Genomic DNA, 16,826 nt, shown 5'->3' with positions numbered 1-16,826 from the left:
AGAGTTCTTTAGTCACTACGTCGGTTAATATAATTAAAGCATCATGGCCGATATGTTGTTACGAAACAAGTGCTCTAAATTTAAGATTGATGAAATTTTATTAATAAGTCTATTTATAATACTGGTACATATACGGATTGAATTACAATTAAGGTATGAACAGGTAACGGCGGCCGTTTTGGGTAGCATCTACTTGTGTTCAAGAACTACAATTTATATTATAAGCGACAACTGTAGTGAATATGTGATGATGCTTGCCTCCCGAAAAAGGTTATGCTAAATAAAACGTATTTAGTCATCTACTTGATAAAATTAATGTATACATTTATTTCTGACTTTATTTTTATTCAATTGGCAATTGTGTTATAGTAATTGGTTAATTCTTCGCTCGACAAACAGCTATATTACACTAAATGATGTTTCGTGGAAGAATTGAAAGCGATACAAATGCCGTCTTGAATAATTAATAAATTCAATAAATAAGATAAATTGCTAAGGAAATATAATTACTTGTTGATACATCTAATCATACTGCTATGTTCTGATAGTTACCTGGTGTAACGTAACACTATCTAAACTAATGGTATTGTATAATACTGTACAGTTTTATATGGAGTATATCATCTGATGGTGCACTGTCAGTAGGCTATAAAAGGAGTTTTTGGCGAATGCCACGAGGAATTGTGACTATACAGGCAGTTGGAGCTATATTAGCGCTTTAGAGTAATAAAGGTCGCTATTTTTATGATAAAAGGAACCCTTAACCTCTCTAGTATCTAGTGATTGTAACGCTTGTTTACGAGTAGATGAATTTCAGGGTCAATTCATGGAATTCTGTGCTCAATATTTATATCCTGGTTGTACGCATACGCGTACTACAATATATTGTAGTTATCACTTTCTAAAGGGTGATCTATTTATAGTAGAAGTCAGATTAAAAATAGTAAAGCGATAGTAAGACTTATCAAGCAGTAGGTCAGTTTATGCGAAACACTTAAGATAGTCTTTTATTAATATAACTGACATTGACTTCAGAAAACAGCCGAAATTAATAACTAATAAGTTTTGGTAGAACTCTAAAAATGTTGCTAAGTATTCAGATTTAGGCATGTGCTGTATAAAGTACAATTAAGAGGTGAAATTATATCTGCGTTAACTTGTTTTTTGATTAACGGTTACGCCGCAGTAAATGAAAATATAGTGATGTAGGTACGATGTAATTGCTTTTACAAAGTGAAACTAGTTCGCAGATTTTATTCTTCAATTACTTTGAACATTTGAGGGATTCGCTTAAAAATGTAACGAACACATATTGTCAGTTTAACTAGTTTGCAGCAGACTTCTATATAATTGTACGTACTTGACCATAATTGCATTGAATGAATGCGGGAACACCGCCATGTGTATGCCAGATTAATAGTATTGACGGCAAACACGGTATAATTATATCGGTTTACTGTCCTAAACTAAACGATCTGAACAAATTATAGATTTCAAGATCACATCGATTTCGTTTACTGTTGTAACTTTGGCTAAAATAGAATATCAGATTATGACAATTGTAAAACATAATGTTGCCGCAAACATTGCACCAATGAATTCATGAACATCATGCGTGACGTGTTGTAAATTTTCAAAATAATTTATTACTACGATTCACTCCGCGATGGAAAATCAATTACAAATAACTTCGAACACAAACCATGATTTATCAAAATTTAACTGCATTCTACAATTTAAAAATTACTTTTTAATGGGTTAATACAATCGCAATCAAAGTAATATTTAATAATTGTTTTGACTTTGGTCACGGTTTCCGAGTTGAGATTCAGGAATGAACTCATTACCGCTGATCTGTATGCTTAGAACCACCAGTCAATTAGAAAATTAAGACTTTGATAAACATAACTCAACTCTATCAACATCAAACACAACATTTGCGGTTGAGAAACAAGAGGGCTTAAAGGACTGCGTTTAAAAAATCTATCCAAACTTAATTATTTCGTATTTGCAATATAATTTTATAAGCAGTTTAAAAGGTGTACATATTTCGATAAGCCTTGGTACCTAATCCTAAGTTCCACACCTACCAAGTTGCCCCTTACATGGCTTACTGTTTCATGCTCGACAAGTCCTTGTAACTGAAGGTCCATCATCTCTTTTCTGTTTTATTGATGACCAAAAGAAATACACTAGGAAACCGATAATAATGACACCGATGGAGCAACCAACGGTAATACCAATTATAGAGCTATGCTTTGGCGTCGCTATAATGTCAATGTTATAAATTAAAATCCAGTTTACGAAGGTATGAAAATATCATGGAGAGTGATCACTAACTCTCAAATTAAAATTTACTAAAATAACTCACGTAGGTCTAAGTAATGAGCCCCAATTATCCTCATGTCAGTTAGTGCCACAACACTTCTGTAGGAATTTATATTATTTACAGCCTTGCAAATAAATCGAATCTAACAAAAAGCCACAAAGACTTAACAAAATAGTCATTTGTTCTTCATATTGACTAAAAATCAATTCATATTTTAACAACAGAAGCGAGTGTCATAATTAATTGTTGAGCATTGGAAAAGCATTGATGAATAATTCGTAATTAATAGAAATCGTGAGATTTTCAAATCACAATGTATAATGGTTTATTTTACTGACAAAATACCGCAAGAAAGAACATACTTGAAATGGCGATAAGCCAGCGGGTAGCGGAAGTGTCTTGCTAAAATGCCAAGTATTTAAGGCACCAGTATCAAGCAATCTACGGTACAAGGTCGAAAAGCTTCCATCTAAGGTTGCATATTCGACTTCTAAGCTATCAAAAGTATAACTTGTGATATAATATCGGAAAGTTACCTACAACACATACGGTTATTAAGATGGCGTCTATTAGTCAACTAATTTCCTAAAAATCCATTGAATGTCTTCTAATTCATTCTACGATCAAACAATTGCTGTAAGAATTCTTACGTAAATCGATGAACCACCTCTTTTCAGAAGTGGACTGACTAAAATCCCTTCAAGAGGACCGTCAAATGATTCTAGCTTTAGCAATGCAATATACGATCTATCTAAGATGCCAATTAGATCATATAATCAAAATAGTACATTGTCACATTTAACATTTTCTTTTAGGATACAGAATTCGAAGTCAAGTAATTCAATGGGTATTTCAGTATTGTTTATTTGTACTTTACCATTGGGTAGCATAGAGTACTTCCTTGAATCGGCAGCATGCCAAAACCAGCTCCTACTCCCGTTATTTTTCCATCCACAAAATCCGTGACTGAACGAACAATAGCAGGGATTGTTTGCGCTGGCTAAAAAATATTTAATTTAGTGGTATAGTACATAATCCGGTACTTATTAATTATCTTTACGCTTAAAAATAATTAATAATTCAACTTAATCAAATGCAGTCATTAGCTATATCGGTTACGAACTGTAATTTTCTTGTCCATCATTGCAGGAAATCCTAGCAATATCAGACAAAGGGCAATCGGTGGAATGTAGGGACGCTTTTACGTTGCATTGATTTACTGAACTTTCGTAACCATGGCAGTCGATACGACTTATTAAGGATGAGGTTATCGGGAATTGTCGAAGAACAACTAATAATAATTTACAACATGTATAACTTGTATTTAGTACTATTGGCTTATCACCGTAGCGATGATAATCATGAGTTAGTTAATCTTTAAGCTGTATAGAATTAAAGGGCGAACCTTTTACGGAATAAGCGCCAATGAATCCCATTTGGCGACAAACAACGTCTGCGCTATTAAGATCCCAAAATGGCGAACAGACAGTCCCATTTTGATTATTGCCTCTAACATAGAGCATACCGCTAGTCGCATTCTTTCCACCCATTATAGATAGCCGATATGCCTTGGCTAAAACGCTAAATGAAGTAGAATATGAAGAAATAAGTGTTGAAGGTGTCTTTGATAAGATTGGAGATACTGTCATATTAGTCAGCGGAGATTTGATCGTAGTATAATCTGCTGATAGATAAAGATGAAAATAGTTCATCATTACGCAACTAGCGGTAAATAAGAATTAGTCAAAATCTAATACCAATTAGTCAACATCATAAAAAATGATCGATTTAAGAAATTGATTGCAACCATTTTGGCCAATTAATATATATTGAACTGTAGTGTATGATTGCATAGCATGCTAATACCATGTTTAACTAGAAAAGATAAATTTACTTGGCACTACGCTACGTGTCAATTGATTTCATCTACATCATCACATCAGTCAGCACCCAGCGGCGAGAAATTACTATACATTTTTCGACATAACTATTGATTATCTAACCAGTAGATGTAGCAACAGAATAGCATTCAATCCATATATCCCTTGATTTACGCCACGGGCTGTTCCATGGTCCTATAGTGCATGCTGACAACGACGTTGCAGAATTTGGGCAGTTGATGTTAGAAGAATTCAGCCAGACAGGTTGATCTTCAACTTCAAACCAAGAGTCATTTTCTAATCATAAATTTATGTAATATAGAGATGTGATCACAAATTGAGAACTTAATTATTACAGTTACACTAGTCTATTCCATCAGCCTTAACATACTCCACAAGGATCCTTTTGCATCAAAGCCGAAGTGTTTACATAATATACCAATAACAGCTTCTGATATTCCAACATTGTGCACCGTGCCCCATTTTTTATCATGATAAATGACCAATCGGCCAATATTTCGAAGACCTCTATCGTAGCTCACTAAAGCTATCGGGTTTCGACCTTGGGAAGTGATAAAAAAATTATGAAAAGTTCAACAATCTCTACAGTATACCGACAATGCAAAAAAATTAGAAAAGACACTAGCAAATTTAAAAAGTGCCGACTTCCTAAAGGATATGGCGGGTCCGTGGGAGGGATTGGATTACATTTTGGTATATTACAATATTGCCATTTGTTGTTCGATTCATGGATATAACACCAAGGCTTTTGTTTTGTTCCATTTACATTTCTGCAGTAGTTGGATACCAAAGTCGGATGAGAATAATTAGTTTGGTGAAACTGTGAATCCACAAGCGATTTAGAACTCCAGGATATGCATTGCTGGCCCTTCTCAGTTGTACTGATGGAGCCCCGATAAAATTCGCCGTTATTGGTATAGCAAGTTGTTTCTAAATTGAAGTATCAATTGTTATGATCGCTAAGTCATCAAGATATATCACGAGTAAATAGGTAATATACGCAAAGACTTATTGATCGAAATCATTCATGGCTTACCTATTGGGATGACCGTTACATCATCAATTGCAAAGTTATTAGCGCGTGATACTTGTCTGAGAACTCCACGAAGAATAATCTTTATTTAGTAAAGAATTAGGTTGTTATTAAAGTTCAAGACAATGGCAAGGACATTACTTCTTAGATTTAGTCAATGATATGCATGGATATACAAAATAGAAATTGGTTATTCCATGGTACCTAATACTACCCATGTTTCATTGAAGCATGTCGTTTTAGAGAATAGGGCACAATTTAACTATTTTTTAACTTTCAGTAGACTAGTCTAATCATGACCGGAGAAATTGGGTTCTGAAACATGTATACCGCAATGATATTCCTAGTAGACTGCAATGATATGGCTTTTCGAGATTTAACTTGTCAAAGTCACTGCATCGACTACGCGATAGGGAAAGCTTTACTAATTAAACAGGACAGATATTCCTAGTAGATTGATATCATACGGCTTTTCGAGATTTAATTTGTCAAGAGATTGCATAGACTACGTACAGATCTAGAGCAGGTTTACTGGTACAATATTCAACCGATCATCGCTTTGAAAGGTCACAGAACTTTGTTCTACTAGCGTCATTTTTTACATGAAAATTATTAAAATTTCGCTTTCACAATTATTTCCACTGTATTCCTTAGTTTTGTCGACCTCAAGTCCAAATGTTTCTATTAAATTACTTACACGATATCGGCTATATTTTGGTGTGAAACTCCGGCAGGAGTAATGTCTCCAATTTCGTTGGGAAGTGGGAGTTACTCTGCCTATTAAATACAACTTGGTATCATATCTAGGGTACATAACAAAGATGTCAGCTCTACCTTGGGAATTTCCATTTGCATAGTAGGAAAAGGAAACCTAAGTGAAAATATTGCCACAAAATTTGAGCATGTTGGCATTCATTAAGGGAAGCAAGCACCATTGGGCTTCAGCAGCATAAGATGGCTACAGCAAGACAGTGTCAATAATTTTAAATGATGATACAGCTATTCTCTTAGCCTTAGTTTTGAACGAACAAGAGTAAACGTGGATATAAAGGTTCGACCTTATGATCATCCTATTCACCTTCACTTTAGTAGTATTCGTAGTCAGCAGCAAAGGTGGGCTGATGAGATCGGCATATTCATCAACATAGGCCTCCATCTCTTGAATGGCCATAAAATAATTCGTACCTGAGCAATAAAAATTGAAATTGCCAACATGATCATGAAATAGTGAACAGCGCTCTTTCTCCAAGTAAAACTGATTCGATAGTGAAATCCAGGTCGGAATGATGGTAAATATAAGTTCAACTTACCATTACTAGGGGAATGTTCCTGTCGATGAAGTTTTCGTTCCCAATCTAAAAAATCGATGACTTTAAGCTGATTCCACCCGCACGTATCAAGGTCGAAGTTACAGATAGAGTAGAAAACCGGTTGTGCTAGACAAGGATTGAAAACGTTGAGTAGGCTTGATTAAAATACATCCAATTAACTTCTTTCTATTTCATGCATGGGAATGCTCGTTTTATTATCCAGTGAGACAGACATCAAAGAAGACTCAAATAAGGACACTAACGATTTTGTCCATATGTACCTGCAAAGTTATAATCGGAAGAAGTAACAGTAGGCCATCTTCGCTTACGATGGAGTCCGTGATTTTGTCGATATCGAAGCCGTCGAGCATGTAAACCTTCGACGATATAGTGCAACAATATCATGCACAAGGTGGCAAAAAGGATGATCCTTGAATTGAATTTCATCTTCCAACCCATGCTTTAGTTAATGTTATTACAGCTAGACCTAATTCCTTAATCGCTTTATGGTTTTTGTCTTTTCTTGTCCTGGCAAAGAATCCAAAAATGCAAGTGAAGTATAACTAATTAAGATTGGACTCTCGAATAAAAATTTCGATTTTAAAGTTTGTAGACAAAGTGGACGTCGCCGACTTTCCATTTTGCAAGAAATCGTAGTTTACTACGGTAATTTGCTTTTTAAATTCTTAAAGGTAAGTTTATGGAACAATTTGATGGTACTTGACAACTTGGCTATAAAGCCATGATTTGGACTTTCTATTAATTTACCCGTTTAATGCAATTGATTAATTACGTTGTTGATAAGTCTAGAGCCATACGGTTTCCTGGCGATATATTCCTTGTTTTAAGAACAACCGCCAACAACATTTACGTTTCTATTTTGTCAATCCATTATCAGCTCAAGGACACTTTACATTATAGGGTGATTATTACCAACAAATACAGATGGACTTTGTTTAGTTTACCGTTTAGAATTATAGCAGATAAAGCAAAGGAGTAAACGACTAACACGTGCACTGGGCGATATACCAATTTTATGAAAGACCGCCAACGCCATTTTACTTTTCTGTGTTTATCAATCCATTACTAGCTCAAGCAGACACTTTACATTCTAGTTTGATCATTACTATTGAAAGCTTGATGATTCCTTTCAATTTATGCAAAATAGTAGGTCCAACTATATTCATAAGTTATAATAATAACTATAATTATTTGAAGAGTGGAAAGACCTTAACAGAACTACATCGCAAGAACAGAACGCGGCGATTAGCTTCCATTACGATGTACGAGTACGAGCGAAATTTGTATTGGATGTTTCTACTTTATTCTCTGAAGTTTAAAATATTTTTAAAATCGACTTTAGCATTCCAATCATTAGATTCGGGAAATTGTCAGAATAGCATCATATAGAATACAACAAGTACGGCACTTTTTATTATTCATTACGATTAGTAGTCATCCATCCATGTGCGTTGTCGAGACGTCTATCGGACTTAATCCGAAGTAATAATTTTTAAAGTCAACTTTAGCTTTCCAATCATTAGATTCGGGAAATTGTCAGAATAGCATCATCTATAATACAGCAAGTATGGCACATTTTATTATTTAATACGATTAGTAGTCGTCCATCTATTCTCGTTGACGAGACGTCTATTGGACTTGATCCGACATTTTATGTACATTAATAATAATAAGATCCCCGTTAGATTGGTTAGGGTTTAACTGTTGGGTATGATATTGAACTCATTTGACATAGACAAGCAAGAGGCGAAAATATTCTGCCGCTGCAATACTACTTTGTCTTCTTGCCAATCAATGAAAAACTAAAAACAAATTTGTTACCTTTCGACAATACTGGAGACGTTCAAACTTGGCGTGGAAGCATCAGCAAGAAGGAATGCAGCTAACTAGCAGATAATGAGATCAAGGCGGCGCTTTTGTAGACTGCTAAATGGCAAGATTATTTTGATATATTCTCCAGCAGTCCAGTATGCGTGCCGCGTGCGAAAGAGATTGGAGGTGCGCATGAAGATTTTCGGACAGTAACATCCTGATCTCCTCTCTTGACCTTCGCATTAGCAACGAGCAATAGCAATGCTTTGCTATCTTAGGATTACTGCAGTATGGAAACGAATGATGGCTACTCAAATTGGCAGGTAGCCATTGACAGTGTAACACTGCCATGTCCAACTTGCATTTGCAGACATGCACCTTGTTGTTTCGTGAATGAAATACCAATAGCAACTTACGTTCAGTTGAAAGAAGGATAGACAGTATGGCTACTTCCTCATGGCTACTTGACGCCTTTCTACTGTTATCTGCAATCATGACTGGATGCTGTAGTGGATAATCAAATTAAAATTGACCTTTGCATTAGCAACGAGCAATAGCAATACTTTGCTATCTTATGATTATTGCAGTATGGAAACGAATGATGGCAACTCAAATTGGCAAGTAGCAATTGACTGTGTAACACTGCCATGTCCAACTTGCGTTTGCAGACATGCACCATGTTGTTTCGTGAATGAAATACCAATAGCATCGTAATTAATTTATCATTCTTGAAAACAACATGGAGAGGATGTTGTCGTTGAATTTCTTGTATGCTATCATGGACAAAGAGTTATAGAAGTGGATGATGTACTTAGCAAATGACCCTAAGGATATAGGATTGAGATATGGTAGCGACTTGCAAAGTTTCTATTCCTGTGCGTCGGTGAGAATTTTGCTTGACATGTTTCCTCGCCTGCAATACAGCGATAAAGATTCATTAATTCGGAAAAGGTAGACGTTGGATGTTCATCATTGAAGGATTTGACCAGATGATTTAGTAGGAAGAAATTGTGATTGTGTCAATCCAGTCGCCTTGGATAACGGTTGATAACCTACTGTCATCACTTATCAGACTAACGACAGATAGCTACCTCCTTCCCTCCTCGAATCCATAATTAAATATAAATACAGTATACCATAGTAAACCGTCAATCGGTGGAATTGGATGTTTATCATTGAAGGATTTGATCAGATGATTTATTCGACGCCATCGATAGCGTACAGTAATCTGTGACTACCGACAGATAGCAGCTTCTCTCTCTCGCGGAATCCATAAATAAATATTAGCCTTGATCAAAATGTACGATAGTGTCAGAAGTCTTAGCTAAACAACTTCGTCTTATTGAATAGAGTTAAAACAGAATGCCAGGTTCTCTCTAAAGGCATTCATTCAGACGATGAACGAATCTTTAAGTCATTACACGAATTCAGTAGTATCATTATCTCTTCTTTTGCCGCCTCGATGGCGCCTTAATTAATTAAACGTAACTAATCTAATCTTATCGTTAACCTTCATAATACCAGTGGTAAGTAAACACCCACTGCAACATGAAATTTTATTTATTTATTTATTTACTGTTGATAATACGGTATACAGCGTGTTCAAGAATAATCCCGCAAAAAAGAATATTTTTGTGCGGTTAATTGTATAATAAATAACAATACTTGGTAATTTGGTTGAATAAATAACTAATGTTAGTTGTGAGTAGATGTTTAGCTGATTACTGTACGAGTATTCGCCATCATATTACGATGGATCAATTAAATAGTGTTGAACAAATAGATTAACCAACTCTTAATAATACAATACTAATACTAATAATGCAAAGTATGACGATGGCAAATGAGCACCTGTTATGCTGCAAAAATTGTATGGGCGTAAATATGACAAATGCTGATGAAATAATGATGAACTTAACATTGTACAGTAGCCTCTTCACATAGTAAAAGGATTACACATAGATTTCATCAACTTTAGTTGTATAGAAAGGCAATTTCACTATGATATTTCAATTACTTTAAGATAATATACAGTAATAGGGTAGCAACCTTTGGAAATAAGTATAGTACAGTAATTTATCCACGTCATTACTGATTGTTACGGTTTAAGATATTATGTGATAATGTTATTGAAGTAGAAGTAGACGGTTACGATTAGATAATCATAAATATTATGATCTGTTAATATTGTGAGGTTCAATCGTTAATGGACTTCCATTAACGAATGTGTAGAAGTAAGGTACTTAATATGCCAATGACGTGTAATAACCAAATGGCGGTTGTCACACTTGTAGGGAATCTGTTAGATCTTAAATTGTTAATTGGAGCTATAATATTATTAGCGCATAATAATATCAATTATCACATATTTGTTCGATAGTAATTAATAGGATTACAAAGTTATAGAAAAGACTAAGTTATGTATAAGAATAATTAACAGGTGGAAAAGGTGTAGATTTGATACAAGTATATAAGAGGTTGTAGTTTACCTCGCTAGAGAGGAGGAAAATACGGAGACCTAATAAAGTTAGTTCAGTAAATTTATCCAGACGCTTCTAGTCCGCCTTTACTGTTGACTGAGGTCCTTCGCTGAAGTGGAGCGAGTAGTGACGCCTGGTGGCAGTTTTACTGTAGGACAGAGGAGAGTAGGATAAGTGTGGAACGGGAATCCGATTGTTGCAAACGACGTTGTGACACTGATTAAATCCAAAAACGATTGGATAGATTGGAAAATCTCCACAACGGAGAGATACTTGTTAAGTTCCAAAGCGATATGGCAGAAGTAATTGATGGAATGCTTGTTATTGACGTGACGCAGCCTGATCGTAGGTTGGAGGTGCCAGCGATGGGTCTAGCCATAAAAATTTTAAATATTATATACTGTACTGTACTATAATTAATTTCACCAAGACAAGCTACGCTATTCTATCCACTTAAAATACTCGCACGTGTAGAAAATGATTGTTAATAAAATACAGTATAGTAACTACCTGCAGGACTTTTCGTTGATAATTGACTATTGGAATCAACTTGATATCTTAAATTATTGGTTCCCAACTCGCTGTTGTGATCGTTATTATCACAACCTGATTGCGAAGATAGCGTTTCACCTAATGGATATGGGAATAAGCGTAAAGGTAGAATTACAGGATAAGCTTACATGAAAAGTAGTAGACAGCAGTTCTAGTCGAAATTTTTTAAATGATAAATTAATTATCAAAAGTAGTTGCAATTACTGTAACTTACCAGTGGCGTGAGAATTTATAGCAGCTGGATAACCTAGTACAATTCAAATAGGATATTAATCATTTGATCAATATTGCACTTTTACATTCGCTTATTACTTCATTCACTTGCAACATTATGCCATACTAGGTGATAATTTAATTTAGTAAACAATAGTCACAAATTGAGGATCTAAAATCACTAGGCATCCAACCTACTCGGTGGTGGTAGATTATTATTTTATCCAATTGCTACAGTACAGGATAGTCTTACTTACTGTAGTAAACGATAGTCGCTAATTTACACTCGAAAGTCAACACAAGTCGTCGTCGTCAAACCTACTCGCTAGCGAAAGACTTTTTAAATCCACTTGCTACAGTACAGTCATACTAATTGATAATTTTATTTGCTGATAGCTAGTAAAAGATAATCGCAAATTTCGAGCTAAAGTCAACACAAGTCTTCAAACCTACTTGGTGGTGGTAGATTTTGCACAGAATTCATGCTGGCGCCATTGAAATGAATATCAGCTGTTACTTCTCCGTTTTCACCTTGACCATTTAAATTGACATTTGCTATCGTGCTTCTACCACCCCGTTCAAGCCTACGCCTATATCTAACAACATAGGCGTAAGCAATAATAAACATGAGGACTGTCAATCCAACTCCACAGCCAATTCCAAGGCGGGTTAAATTATGTGCAGCATGAGCTGTAATGAACCAAAGTGATTATGTATCAATAAATATTTGCCATATTCGAATCACCAATAATAAATTAATATGGTATAGGAATAGTAGCAGAAATCAGACATCAAAGAAAACGGTTAACGAAATGAAAACACTTTAATTATCTATCGATATATTCCAATCATAGTCAGGATGGGAATAAGTAGCAACGTACAAGGATGAATGCCATCGACGCCATAAACTCTAATATCATCTAGTCCTATGACACTAATTTCGGAGTTGGAAGACGTAGGAGGTGACTTATAAAAGAAATTAATCTAATTGTTTGAACCGATAATTAAAAATCAAATGGAATTAGCATTGATTTATAGTTTGCAATTTGCAATGGAAGCATAATACTTAATAGTTCAATCCACAAAAATGAGGATATCAACGGAAATAAGGCTAAAACATTCATTTCATCTATCGGTACGGCTATGTAATATTGATGGTCAGTCAACTGAATCCTATAAATGGGGCAACTGTAAACAAACTTACGCGAAATAGCGATGAGCTGCTAGGCCTAAATGTCATCGTCGTAACAGATAGCCATGTATTGAAATCTGCCGATGTAAAAGCATTGTGGTAAATGCGATCAAAATATTGCATCGTTAACATGGCATATTGGATTTCGAACACTCCTGAGAAATGGCTATTCAAAATGTACCGAAAAGTAATCTGAAATAATTTAAAATTAGAGTCGAATTAAATTAAATTAACTTCCTATGCAAGACTGCTGTTAGATATGTGCCTTTGTTACGACACTGTAGTCCAAGGCTCGAAGTTCTTACATAGACACTAGTATCTATCCTTTCGAAAGGTGGACTGCTAAATACGGCTGTAATTGGATTTGCATAACCAGGTGGCCTTACAAGTTGTAAGTACGACATATCTATTAATATGAATTGAATACGTTTTTGCTTCCTATCAGTTCCTGCTTAAATAGCTAGGTAATAGAGTTGAGTTATAACTTACCATTTGAGAATCCTGCAAAACGTCCAGTACCAGCAGGATGCCAAATCCATGTTGGATTTCCAGTAGTATTCCATCCACATAAACCATACTCAAACTGACAATTGGAAGGTTTATTATTGCTTGCTGTAACGATAATTATATGGCGAAATTGTCAATAATGTATCCTTGGTAGTTATTGCTAATTGCATCTTAATCTCCTCTATACGCATACGATAAACATGTATTTATCTACACAGTTACTGATCTATAAGCATAGTGTTATCATTGCTTAAATCATTGTATAATTAAAAACATTGTACATTATTTCCTTACATTATAATTCATGTAAACAACTGCATCTTGTATTGTAATGCTAACGTATTGCTTTCAAATAGCATAGAATTTTATTATTTGTGATAATATAATCAAGTATAGACTATCCATTTAGGCAACATTTACTATAATATTTACTGCAGCAACAAGTTAACAGCAATGGCAGAGTTGTAATTGTTTATTACTTGTAATAAAAAATCATGCCTGTATTATGCGGGTAAATTATTTTACTTTGAGGCATGAAATATTATAGCATTACGTTCTGCTAAAAGATGCAAACATGAGTAATACTTGTCTGCCGTACATAAAATATCCTATGTTGTAAATTTTTAACTAGCTGCTGTTTAATGGGCAACCCAATCACTTCATTTTTATCTAGGAAACAAGCATAATTTAGGATAGGCTATCCTTTGTTACAATATCAACTCACTGTATGACTTTTGGCCGGAATTGCATGAAGCTGTAGCAATACTGGTTGAAAGACAGGAAGAGGATGATGAAACTATCAATGCTTTACATTGGCCAATTGAACTTTCGTAGCCATTGCATTCAATTAAATCGATCAATACCGATCTCGTTGGGTAGGTACTAGTCGTAACTGAAATTAAGTGATATAACTGACAATGTCAAAACTTATATTTCCGATGCATATCAATAATCCGTTATACATAGTGCGTACCATTAGAAGAATAGGCTCCAATGTATCCCATTTGTCGACAGGCGACATCAGCACTATTTAAATTCCAAGCCGAAAAACAGATGATACCATATCGATCGTTAACTCCAACATAAATAACGCCACTAGTATCATTTCCTCCACTAGAAAGTGATATGTTATACCTCGTAGAAGCTTTAATTTTTTCACAATAGTTAATCACGAGATGTTATACAAAAATTCGTGTATTAGTTGATATCTTTAAGGTAAGTTTTAGATTAGCAAATTGATGATTAATAAAGTGCTTATATATAATCTCTAGAAAGCGGAGGTGATCGTTTGGCATGCTCATATCATTATTTTATATTAACATAATCCACAATTAGGTGCACATTTGTTTTCGAAATATTTCACTAATACCTAGTCATTTTTAAACGACAGCAAGAAACTAATTGGCGCGCGTAAGCCGATAGTTGTATAGAATTAGGATCGTAAAACTAGTGCTGCTAGAGTATTATTAATTAGATGGTTATAATGCATATCGTTACGAGAAAATTATAGTAGGTCAAAATATGAAATCCTGGTAATTAATTTACTATCCTAGCTTGTTACTTCCCAGTTTTTCAACCGTACTTATTTGATGATAGGCAAAGCGCGTATACTAATAGCACCTACAACAGTTATCTCCTTTATAGCTTCTAAAAGATATTTAGCTATCTGGTATGGTAACTGCCATATCAAATCATGAATTATTTTTGACATTTTTGAACTTATATTAGTTTTAACCTGCTACATAACTGCAAGCTATCCATGCATCCAATGTATTAGGGCATATACTGCCCCTAGGATTGAAAGTACAGGCCGATATGGATGTCGAATTTTGACAATTTATACTGGAACCATTTAGCCAAACAGGATCAACACCTATATATCTATTAGCTGTAATAGTTGTAATGGAAAGCACGAGACAGGTTTAATTGTAATGATGGTAACGCGTAATGATCTCCGTAACTGTTAATGATTCACAAGAAACATTGCATGCCTCAAGTAAAATTACATACTCGTTAGTTGTCCGACGGTGCCAATTCCGAAGCTCTGGCACATGAGAGCAGCTGTAGAGGCCTTTAAACCAGCTCTACATATAGTACCCCACTGTCCATTATGATACAAAACTACTCGACCAACATTGGTTTGTTCTACTAAATTGTGGACAAAACTTAACGGATAGGGAGCTTTAATTAGAGAAGAAGTAAAGTAAAATGTTATTAAATAGAAATGAATAAAAATTGTAGTATACGAGTATTATGCTTAATAGGCCCTTTTCGATCTTAAAATCAAGGACGATTCTATTAATCATGTATCCATTTACTCACTTCCCAACGGATAGGCTGGAGTAGGAATGAGCAATGGATTGCATCTAGAAATATTACAGTATTGCCACTGACGTGTTAAAGTATCTGTAAAGCACCATGGATGATTTCGAGTCGATCCAAGGGGATTCCGACAATAGTTTGACATTAAATGGTTAGCAGTGGCGTAGCTAGTGGTCAAATTAAAAGAATGCCAATTTTGGCAAACGCTGCCATTTCTGGCGTAATTTTCTGTTCCACGGTAAAACTCACCATGACTGGTGTAGCAAGATGTTTCTGATGATAGAAAAAGAATTTATTTTTTGATCAGTAACGAAACTTAGGCATATGGAGTAGATGCATAATCCGACACTTAATTATAGCCTTACCAACTGATAAAACGCTGATATCGTCAATAGCAATATTACTAGAGTGGGTCGATCCAACCATTCCTCGAAGTAAAATCTTTTCATCATTATAGTAAGCAATGGAAATCAAATGCGATAGAAATTGAACGATCGATAAGAGTTTACTAATTAGTACTTAGTATTTATAGGCTAGTGACATATTCTGAATATATTTATTTATTAAGTTTCAAATCTTGCGTAGTTATGGAAGACAGAGCTTATACATTATTTTAAATAAAAATAATATAAATGGACATGGCAAAGTCCTCATATTCATATTTGTTATTAGCTACTTACATGATAGGTACTGTATTTGAGAGTGAAACTCTTTGTATACAGCCGCCAAGAATTTATAGAGTTCGATTTAATCTTATGAAGTACATGGAAGGCGTTTTCGTGCCTAGGATATACAACATAGACATGAAGCTCTCCCAAGCTTGAACCAAATGCATGATAATAAAATGAAATCTATAAAATGAATTGGACAATGTGTAAGATCATGAACGCAAACATACGATTAGCCATGCCATAAAATTCTTTTACACTTGCGATCTACGACTATCGTCGATTACGATAGCATTACAATAATTAACTATCAATTCATCTTCATCAATCGCTTTTAAGTTTATTTGTTTGTTAGTAAGAGATTGAAAACAATCATAAGTACAATTTCTGTACGAATAGGATTGCTGACCCTTATTTTATCACCAACTGCCGATAATTGTAACGGTGGACTAATCAAATCCGCATAAGTTCCGTAATTGTTTACCG

The 16,826-nt window shown here is 34.8% G+C and overlaps 1 protein-coding gene across 1 annotated transcript in view; it reads right to left on the bottom strand.

Annotated features, from left to right (window-relative positions):
- Nucleotides 1-4,912: 4,912 nt before the first annotated feature.
- TRIADDRAFT_10520 (uncharacterized protein) overlaps nt 4,913-16,826 on the bottom strand; it is a gene marked incomplete at both ends in the record, with an annotated part of 29,244 nt that continues 17,330 nt past the window's right edge. Inside the window, 3 exons of the mRNA XM_002107885.1 lie at nt 4,913-5,160; nt 13,157-13,185; nt 15,681-15,926. Of these exons, the coding sequence (XP_002107921.1) occupies nt 4,913-5,160; nt 13,157-13,185; nt 15,681-15,926 (523 nt within the window). The remainder of the gene's footprint in view (nt 5,161-13,156; nt 13,186-15,680; nt 15,927-16,826) is intronic.

Source organism: Trichoplax adhaerens, genomic scaffold (genome assembly GCF_000150275.1).
Source record: "Trichoplax adhaerens TRIADscaffold_1 genomic scaffold, whole genome shotgun sequence".
Classification (NCBI taxonomy): Eukaryota; Metazoa; Placozoa; class Uniplacotomia; order Trichoplacea; family Trichoplacidae; genus Trichoplax; species Trichoplax adhaerens.
The sequence above is the reverse complement of the archived record's forward strand: the minus strand, read 5'-3'. Positions and strand labels throughout refer to the sequence as shown.